Source organism: Apium graveolens, chromosome 10 (genome assembly GCF_009905375.1).
Source record: "Apium graveolens cultivar Ventura chromosome 10, ASM990537v1, whole genome shotgun sequence".
Classification (NCBI taxonomy): Eukaryota; Viridiplantae; Streptophyta; class Magnoliopsida; order Apiales; family Apiaceae; genus Apium; species Apium graveolens.
In genome coordinates, this window is record NC_133656.1 from 225,865,855 (window position 1) to 225,876,611 (window position 10,757).

Here is a 10,757-nt window from a genome sequence, read left to right on the forward strand (position 1 = left end):
TCGAAAGGCTGCCTTGGAGGGAGTTTATGAATCTTTAAAGGATCACTATGCTAGGGTTTATGATTTTGGTTATGAATTATTGAAAAATAATTCAAACAATATAGTCAATATTATGAACACAAGACTGAATGAGGAAGATGACCCTAAATATTAAAAAAATTATATCTGATATGAGGCTTTGAAGCAGGGATGAAAGGCTGGTTGTAGGCCAATACTAGGCTTATATGGATTTTTTTGAAAAGGCTATTTGTGGGGGACAGATACTTTCAGCAGTGGGAAGAGGCGACAATAACCAAATGTATCATGTAGCCTTTGCTGTTGTTGAATCTGAGAACACAGAGTACTGGAGGTGGTTTTTAGAGTTGCTTGGAGAGGATCTAAACAAAGGAGATGGCTATGGAAATACCATTGTCTCTGATAAACAAAAGGGGCTTGAAATTGCTATGAAAGAGTATATGTCTCATGATGAGCGTAGGCTTTGTACTCGATATTTTTACTCAAACTTCAAAAAGAGGTATGTTTGTATACTAGTTGCATCTCTACTAACAACCAAATTTGCATCTAAAATTTCATTTCTATAATTCTCGTTATGTTTCATTTACATGTTTCCATCTCAACTATTAAGGAGGGCTTTCTGGGCAGCAGCTTGTGCAACACATCCAGTACTTCATCAAAAAGCAATAAATGAAGTACTGACACAGTCAAAACCTGCATATGAACAAGAGGGGAATCATAGTCAACCAAGACAGAAGTTGGATGTTAGAAGAAGACTTCCAGTTAGTCTTGAAGAGGACTTCCAGTTAGTCTTGAAGAGGACTAGTTGACCATAGTCTGCAAGAAAAATATTTATCTTTTGAATTTGTTTTATGGTTGTTTGTAAGGATTTACATATCTATTTATGAACTTATAATTTGTTAAGTAAGTTTCTAGTGGCTTGAACATGGTCTAATGATTTTGTTTCTTGCAATGAATGATTAAATGTATTCTTATGAATGGTTTAACCTGGTTTAATGAATGGTTTTAACGTATCTTTGTGATCACGTTTACGACATATATAAAGGATTACATTTCATAGCTAACATTACAACACAACCAAAATCACATTGTTCAACACTTATTAGTGCATTTTCATCATCAATATAGCTACCAATATCACTAAACAAATTGACAATTTATCCAAGTTTCTTGTTCTCTGCCATCATTACAAGTTTCTTCTCGATCTCCATGGCAAGTTTTTCTTCAACCAAATTCACTTTTTCATTCAGAAAAATCCTTCTATTATTCAGATAAATCACAATATCTTTAGTTCTACCGGTAAAATTATTATCATACCATTCGAGAAATTTACAACCCTACAAAAGCTTAAATATGTTAAATGAACATCTTTAAATTATTAAAACATAGAATAAAGATAAATATGTCATACATATGACTTGTAACATGTCAAAAATCTTCTACCGGGATTTTTTAAAGACCATGACATGAACATTTTACTTGGTTCGCCACAAAAACAATTTTTGAACTCTAAACCAAGCGAAGAACTTGATGAACAGTTGAGATTAGGACTTCCGTACTTGAACATTGGTATGTTGTTATCGTAGAAGGAATTGACTGATTTTAGCAAATTGGGGAGATTTTCTTAGAAACTATTTATGAACCCTAATTTACAAGAACTGGGTAAATATACATGACATATCAACAGTAGAGTCGTTAAATTGTTGATTTGGAAAACAAGAGTCGTTACCCAATTAGACTTATGCCACATCAGATAGATTTTAACACATCATCTATTCCCATCAAAAAATTTAACGCTCACTAACAGAATGTACTCGTAGTTCACTTGGATGACCGACTTGGGACTGTTTTGAGTTCGGTGACCAACTTTATACATCGCGCCCACTTTAATGACTCACTTGATCATTAACCCCGTTAAAATATAATTTAAGTGTCGAGCACTATACGATCAACAAGTAAATGGTATAGGCAACCCATAAGTTAACACTAAAATGAGGTAAAATGGAATATAAGATGAACAACCAATAAATAAACCATAAATTAAAACATGAGCAATTTAAATGATAACAAAAATATCATATATTTTTATCATACACTATAGCGATGGTGATAAAAGTTATATTTTATATCCTAGAGAGACTATAGCAGGAGATACCGTTGTTTCTGGTACAAGTACTAACACATGAATAAGAATTTAAGCAAATAACCCATAATGCGGTTTTAAAACAAAATTCTTATTAAAATTCTAAGTAAAACTAATCTACATAATTCAGATACAAGGCATTCTATAGTATACAATTCATGTGTAAATTTTCGGTACATTATTAAATTAATTAAATAAAGCAACACCAAAACAAAAATTCAACAATCATGGCCAATAATTGAGAGTGTGCCCAAAAATAATAATTACATTTTTCGAATATAGATCATCTCATTCTATTTTTCAAATTATCTTATTTTTTGAATTAAAATTATTAAAAATTACAGTTATCTTGGATTTTTCAAAAAATTCTCTTCAAGTAAAAAAAATTAATATTATTAAAAATTACAATTACCTTATATTTTTCTAAACTTTCTTTTCAAGTCAAACAAAGTTAATCTTGCACATATCTTATAATCTTTTCAATTTTCTCTTCAAGCCAAACAAAATAAATTTTGTACAACAAGTCGGAGAATACAGAGTCATTTATGTGGCATCTCTTAGACCGACTCATTCTATTTTTCGTTTTTTTTTATTTTTTGAATTAAAATTATTAAAAATTACAATTTTCTTATATTTTTAAAACTTTTTCTTTAAGTCAAAAAAGATAATATTATTAAAAACTACAATTGCATTATATTTTTCTAAACTTTCTCTTCAAGTCAGATAAAATTAATTTTGCATAACAAGTTAAAAAAATAATTATAAACACATGTTTATTAATCTATACATCAAAATATTATATTAAAAAAGGAAAAATTTATAACTGCAGCAGCAGTGGTGAGCGGCCTCCTTCCATCATTTCATATTTTTGTATGTATAAGTATATATGTGTAAGTGTTATTTATGAATTAAATTTTTGATTTCATGATTTTTTTTGTATGGTGTGGCTGAAGTTGTGAATGTACTAATATTTGTATTTTGTGATTTGTGTTTCGTGCAAGTTCAGGTTTGGTGTTATGATTCATTTTAAGATATTTTTGTTCGGTATATTGAGATTATTGTTATATTTTTTAGGTTTATTCTTATATTTATTATTTAATGTGATCATAAACACGGAGTTAACATACACAAATTAAAATGATGGATGTCAGGAGCACAACATTAAAATTTGAGGTAATAAGACGCTGCTAAGGGCATTTTACTAGATATTGGGTTAAAATCAAGAGTTCTGATGACAAGAAATCATAGAAGATTTCAGAAAAATTCGTTGGTTTTTCTCCAAAATTATTTTTTAGAATGGTTAACATAAAATCGAAAATCCAAATAACTTTTGTTGGTTATTCTATTTAAAAACACGTTTATAAAGCCGCATCGAAACGCGACTTAATAAACTACTCCCTATGTCTCATTCAATTCTATACAGTTTTTTTTCGGAACGTCTCTCTCAATTGTATACGTTCTAAAAATAGTAAACTTTTATAATATAAAATAAAACTATATTCATTTACAACCACTATTTTATTCCACTACACTCACTTTATAGATTAAATATTAATCGGTGCTACCATTTTACCAACTGTCTCTATTAAATTATATATTTTTCTTAATCTTCATGGCACAGTTCTGATATATACTAATCAACGGTACGGAGCGAGTAGTTTTTTTTTGACAAATACGATAAAAAAACAATTTTCATTAACTCGAACATAATACGAGGACAAAACCCCAACTACCGATACAACCAGGTGGGAAAATAAATAACATACTAAAAATAATTAGATGATTTATTTCCTGATCGTTTAACACACTAAATTTAATAATTCTTAAAGTTAAAAACGAAATCAAAGACATTTCAAATGATCTAAACTTCACCCCCCGGAAAGCAACAACATCACAATTGACCGTATCACGTAAAATTTATTATTAGTCTAGTGTTCAAAAATACCAATCGATGAAGACTTTCCATATCACCAAAAATATCAATAAAATCGTTATCAACAGATCTGACGCCAAATAAATCCAATCATAATTGAACAAAAACACTTCAAAAGTGGAGACAAAAGACACACTGCAACAAAAAAGACACGTAAATGTCCAAACCTAGAGCAATTTTAAAAAAATAAACCCTAACCCTAGGATCCGAGAATAGGAGGGAGGCCTCGGTTTATAATGTAATTATACATTGTAGGGAGTAGTTTTTTTTTAAAGACGAGCTTGCGGAAAATTTCTACACTAGTGAAATAAAATAATACTCCCTCTGTTTTTTATAACATGACTTTTGACTTTTGTGCACACATTTTTAAGTGCTTTGACTGCATAATTAGAATAATAATTTTTATTTTTTTTGTTGTGAATAAAAATATATAACTAAAATTTTAATTTACAAAAAGAAAATTTTAAAAATATTATTTTATATATGCGGTCAAAAAACTTAAAATTACATAAAAAAGTCAAACGACGGGTGAGAGAAAACAGAGGGAGTATAATACTTTGTCCTTGCGGTTTATATTCTTGAGTTCTATAGATGGAAATATATCCTTTCCAAAAAAAAAAAGAACTGTGCAACTGGGAAAATAAAAGTGCGGATATATGAATGGGGACGATTTCAAGACCCGACAATTCGACAAATAATTAAAACTGAAGCCTTTTGAATAAACCCCAAATCATCCTAGAGATTTTCCATGGCGGCAAAACGACGTCGTAATCACACTCCGCTTCCCTGGATTGCAGCAATTGAAGCCCTGGCCTCTAATCAAACTACTCCTACATCTCTTCTATCTGGTTTCTCTTTATCCTATCCCATCATTTTTACTTCATTTTTAAATTTTATTGTTTTTTTTACATTTCTGTTGCATCTTATATCCCCTGTACATAATATGTCTGCGTATTTAAATTCTATGTTAGTGTTTGTAGATTTGGTAAACAAGATTCCGGGGGAATTTCGGGAGAATCAGGGGAAGAATGCCAGGGAATTGGTTTGCTTTAGAATTTTAGAGAGTTTATCGATTCTCGAAAAAGGAAAATCCAGTGATTTTTTAACTAGACCGGGTTCTAGTGCTCGTGTTAGTCCGTTGGATTGTTGTGAACATGTTCTTAGACAAGTACAATGTAAGGTATGTGTGTGTGCGCCTGTTTTTATGTAATTTGTAGTCTGTTTCTCGATGTCATTTTGAGTATTTTGATGAGGTTTTTATGTTATCGTTGTGAATTACTAGTTGTCTAGAGGGAATCAGGAATCTGAAATGTCGGCGAGGGATGTTGAGGCGTTTGTTCGGGATAAAAGATCGTGTTTGCCTAAAAGCGCTTTGGAACTGGTACGGATTGTTTTCCTTTAGAGTTTTAGGGTGTAGTGGAAGCTATAACATGTTGGAATTTGCTTAATGGGTGTTGTTGTGTGATTCTTGTGTCGCATGTGTTTGCATATAGCTGAAGGATGTGATTTTGAAAGAGAGCGATTTGATTCCCTTTTCTGTCAAGGAAATGAGTGGTTTGCTAAATAAAAATCATTCTGCTAGGAATGCAATGAGGCCTGAAAGGAGCGACCTTGATCCTATCGAGAACCCTTCCGTTGGGGACTTGTCATCTGGAAAGATGGTTATGAGGGACTCAGCTACTACTAATCAAGAGGGGTCATCTTCTTGCAAACAACTGATTGTGTACAAGGATCCTAATATTACTTCCCTGAAACGAAAGCAGGATGCGTTTTGTGCTGAAAAGGTGGTAGAGGGTAAAGACTCGGATTCTTTTAGTGAGAGAAGGAATGTTGGCGATGTTCATGGAGCTGTTTTCCAGCATAGTGTCAGAGAAGAGTCGGACTTGCCTAGAGAAATTCAGGTGGATAATTTAAGAGAGACCATTACTTTTGAGAATGTTGATTATGATCGTACTGCATCGAAGAAGCTTAAAATGAGCTCCACTGTCGGTGATGCCGAACTCTTGCATAATAAACTGCAAGGTACTTGTAATGTTGAAAAAATGACTCAAGGTACAGCTGGTAAAGAACGTGGCTTAAACATCAGGTCGGATGAAGCTAAAAAAGATTGTGAAGGCTTTGTTGAATTGGAAACAAGGGGCAGCTCAGCGCTGTTTGTCAATCAAGGCACAAAATCTGTTGATGGAGCCAAACAGAACTCTGAACATAGTTTTTCTCTGACCCCTGATAGTGTACGCTGTGGTGAGGTTAAAGCTACACTGGAGCATGATCAACCAGAAACCATGGGTGATGATGAAAATGATGAGATCCTTATAAGAAATAGTACAATTTTAAACTCTCAACATTCACACAGTCAAGATTCTTTGGCAACATCGAATGGAACGAAAAAACTTTGTATGGTGTGTAACATAGGTGGTCAGTTGTTGGTTTGTACTTATGGGTCCTGCCAAAGAGTGGTCCATGAGAAATGCATGGGGGTTGCACCCACCTTTGATGCAGCAAGGAGCTTTTACTGTCCATTTTGTGCATATTCAAAAGCAATTTCGGAGTACTTGGAGAGCAAAAAGAAGTACTCCTTGGCAAGGAGAGCTCTTGTGACCTTCATTAACCGAGAGGAATATCGAATGAGGAATTCCTCCAATATTTCTCGTAGGGCAGATCAGAATATCTTAAACGAATCTGAAATTTGCAATAAATGTGTTGAACAAAGCAGGGTTGAGAATCTTGTGAATAGTGAGACTGAAAAAAGTTCCAGCAAAAATATGAGAGACAAGCCTTCAGTATCCTATGATTCATCAAGTAGGGAAAGGACAAGAAATGTAACTTGCGGAGCAAATGAAGTTGTATTAGAAGACAAGAGAAATGCAGAAAGGGGTAGTTCTGTGTGCTTCCAGTCCCCAAGTGAACTAGAACAGCAGGTTCCTGTCCTAGGTGCCCAGAACGCTGAAACTGAGATTTCACTGCATGGAGGGAGTGAAAAACTTGCCTCAGTTGATAAACTTCAGCAAGTTTCACATCAGCCAAAAAGTGTGGCCCTAGTGGAAAATGAAAATAAAGGAGAGCAACATGTAGCATCCCAAGCTATCCCGGATTGCGTAATTCAGAACTCCAAATCCCAAGATATGAAAATTGCTCGTGGGTTTAAGCAACATACTGGAACTGAAAAGGAGCAGGATGTTTCTAATCAACGACCAGTTTTACCTTCTGAACCTGCAAAGCCAACACATTCTGGTGTAGAGAAAAGTTCAGGAGAGAAAAAGAAATCGATAACTCATTCCTCCTTAAGAGTCCGGAAGAAAGAACCGCAGTAGTAAGTTTCTGACTTGCTACTAAAAAGATTGTTTTAAATATTAACTAAATTATCACAAAAAGTTTCTTTCTTATCTAATGGAATGTAGTCAAAATCTTCTAGTCCCCAACTTCAATACTGCTAGCTTGCCCAAATATTCTAATATTGCTTATACTTTGCAGCACATATCCGTCACTCCCACAGCTGAAGAGAAGGAAAATTCCATGGTCAAATGCTGAGGTAGAGGCACTAAAGGTACTAAATTCTCTGATAGTCTTTGGATAATAATATTTATGTTTGTGAGCTTGAGTAATCTTCATTAAACTTGTTTTTGTGCCAACGCTTGGGGTTTTTCATTGGCTCTGCTTTGAGTCATCTCTTCGACTTCTGACATGTAGTTGAAGACCAAAATGAAGTTGGGTTTAGGCCGCCTGACAATTTAATGGACCGCATATTGGTATTTCCGGTCCAAGTTTATTACTCTTGCATGAAGCCAGTATAAATTTAGTGCTCTAAAATAGTCTTTTTCTTCCTGCGTATTTACAGTATTGTCACTTTGTTCTGTTGATAGTATTCAACTTGTGGATGCAACTAACAATCTCAGTAGAAACTTAGCTTTGTTGCATTCATATTTGCAGAAATTTTTATCTGTTTAACAGTGTTATAAAAATCGGAAATCGGACTAAATCGGTTGAGATAGTGATTTGCGATTTATCGAAAATCGGGGATTTATCGGAATAAAATCGGCTGTATTTTAATTAATATATAAAATATATAAGAAATTTGGTTATTATGATTATTTTTATTTCTAAATATAAATTTATTTAATAACTAGTGAGTAGTCACCGACTATCTTAATAATAGATATTGACATAGTACATTTCTGCAAAGAAAAAAAGATATTGACATAGTCCATAGAACCAAAAGCAATTTTTATCCTAGTCTATCTTTATTCTTATCTCTCTTCTCTCTCTTTTACTTCTCTTCTCTCTCTCTCTTACTTCTCTCTCCTCCGTGATATTCATTCCTCTTTCTAATCTATAACAAGTTACTTCACTTATCCTATTTGTCGTTCAACTTCTACCGGTTCATCGCTCTCTTTCCTCTTTCACTATCGCTCTCCGTCCCTATGACTCTCTCAAACATATCTTCATCTCCTTCTTTAATATAAATATAATATAAATATCAGTGTTTCGGAAATCACTAGGCGTGCCGGGGGGTGGGGTACCTTCGAGAGATTAATTGGCAAGTCGGAGATTAATCGGACCGATTAATCGGAACATTAATCGGAAGAATATAAATATTATTTTTAATTTTTATAATTATAGAATGATCAATATGTCAAATATTTGTTTGAAAAAAGAAATTAGAATGGTATAAAACAAAATCTACACATTTGACATTCGTTATTGAGTTTACAATATTAACTATATTTTAATTCATACTTTTAAACTAATTACAATATGTCATTTTTATATTTTTAGTGAGAAAATAAATATACTAGATTACTTGTTACTCTTACCAACACTTTATATTAGAAATTGACATGATATTATGAAATTAATGACTTAAAATTATAAAAACATAAAAAAATGTTTTTTAATTATTTCCCGCATAGACCGCCTAGGACCGACTTTTGACCGCCTAGCCCGCCTAATCCCAATTTTGATCCGATTTTTAAAAAAACACATAAATCACCGCCGAGATCCGAGTCGGGGCGTTTTACCACCGCCTAGACCGATTTTTAGAACACTGATAAATATAGAGATATACATGGACAAGTAAATGAAAGCAACATATTAAGCTTTCTTCTTTCAAGTATATCATAGCAGTCAGATTGAAACCCGTGGAAGCGAGAATGAAACCCGGTTTTGACCCGTTAAGTTTTCCGATTTTGACCCGATTCAACAAAACCGGTTTTCTCCCCGATTCATACTAATTAGATCGGTAGCAGGGATCTAACCGATATTTCGGCCGATTTATCGGCGATATGGCCGATATCTGGAACACTCCTGTTTAATCGTATACACAAATATTAAAGAAAAGGATAGGGTAAATTAATGAGGTTTTGAAGCAAAAGTACGGAATATATACATACTTCATTTTAGCATATACAGGAATGTATACATATCATTTTGTAGTATACGGAATAACATTCTTCTATTGCACCCCAAAACCCATACGAGAGATTGGGAGTGCAACTCAATGGTAGATTTTCTAATTGATACTGGACATTTTGCCGGATACATAGGACATATTTACACGAAGAATAAGAGAAGATCTTAGATATTACATTTGAGCACTATAACAAAACCCAGTTATTGTACATGCAACTCTCTCTCAAAAAAAGAAAAAAAATTGACGTTTTTACCTTGATGACAATACTCAACCATGAAGATTCTTTAGCTTAGTATTCCTCGCATACCTCTTAGTTGGAAACTTTTTGGGGTAGTGGATCTTTTGCAGTTAAACCACTTCAGTTCAACAAGGGTAAAAGGCATCTTAGTTGGAAACTTTTTGGGGTAGTGGATCTTTTGCAGTTAAACCACTTCAGTTCATCATAATTCTTGTTTCTATTTTGTATAATTATCTTTACAAAGCCGTCCTGCATCAATTATACATTCCTTGATCAATATATTTGAGCAGTGGCCATCAAAGATGTACCTTACCAATGTCTTTTCATTGTTGCAGGCGGGAGTAAAGAGATTTGCAAGTAATCACGATACACAAATGCCGTGGAAAACGATTTTAGAATTTGGGGGTGATGTTTTTGTAAATCGTACAACTATAGACCTGAAAGATAAATGGAGGAATATCTGCAAAGGATCCTCAGAAGTATGAAAGAATCTAGTCGGGATATAAATATACTTTGGTTTGACTTGTTAAATGTCCATCATCCTTTTGTAGCTGCTCTGCGGCTTGTACGATTAAAGCTTAGAGCATCTCCAAGAGCCTCCTGGCTCTTAACTTGAAATTTGAGGAGGGAGATAATTTTTTTTACTCCAATAAACTCTCAATGACTCTTAAATTCACTAAGAGTGTCTTCTTTCTCCTCACTTTTACGCTGTGTTCCAGAAATTTTTTTTGGAGAGAAAAGAAAAGAAATGTAAAGAATACATTTCTTCAACTTATTCCCGAACAACTTTTATGAAAGAAAGGAAAAGAAAGCTGCAGATTTGGGAAGAAGTTTTGTTTATTTTTGTCTCCAAAATCTTCTTCCCACTTTTGGAAAGATTAGGAGAGAAAGGAAAATTGGTTATTTTCTATTTTTTTCTTTTCTACCCTAGATTCGGCATAAGAACTTCTTACCCACTCTTAAATAATTTTATATTATATATTTAAGAAAACAATCTCTTTCTCTCTCTACTATCTTTTGT

At 33.4% G+C, this 10,757-nt stretch overlaps 1 protein-coding gene across 3 annotated transcripts; it reads left to right on the forward strand.

Moving 5' to 3' along the window:
- Positions 1-4,692: 4,692 nt before the first annotated feature.
- On the forward strand, positions 4,693-10,416 carry LOC141692260 (uncharacterized). Of its 3 annotated transcripts, none has more exons than XM_074496999.1 (6): positions 4,693-4,939; positions 5,063-5,271; positions 5,374-5,472; positions 5,585-7,401; positions 7,563-7,635; positions 10,072-10,416. In XM_074496999.1, exons 1-6 carry the CDS (start codon positions 4,840-4,842, stop codon positions 10,219-10,221), a joined length of 2,448 nt encoding a protein of 815 aa, XP_074353100.1. In that variant the 5' UTR covers positions 4,693-4,839; the 3' UTR covers positions 10,222-10,416. The 3 variants fall into 3 exon arrangements, with proteins under 3 accessions (XP_074353100.1, XP_074353101.1, XP_074353102.1); XM_074497000.1 differs by having other exon boundaries at positions 4,694-4,939; positions 5,072-5,271; XM_074497001.1 differs by lacking the exon at positions 4,693-4,939 and having other exon boundaries at positions 5,096-5,271; positions 5,674-7,401.
- Positions 10,417-10,757: the final 341 nt, after the last annotated feature.

What these genes read in the sequence shown, in the direction of transcription:
- LOC141692260 (XM_074496999.1), top strand. Translation starts at nt 4,840, where the DNA reads ATGGCGGCAAAACGACGTCGTAATCACACTCCGCTTCCCTGGATTGCA. An exon ending in TCCTACATCTCTTCTATCTG is followed by an intron (nt 4,940 to 5,062) that starts GTTTCTCTTTAT and finishes ATTCTATGTTAG; the next exon opens with TGTTTGTAGATTTGGTAAAC. An exon ending in TTAGACAAGTACAATGTAAG is followed by an intron (nt 5,272 to 5,373) that starts GTATGTGTGTGT and finishes GTGAATTACTAG; the next exon opens with TTGTCTAGAGGGAATCAGGA.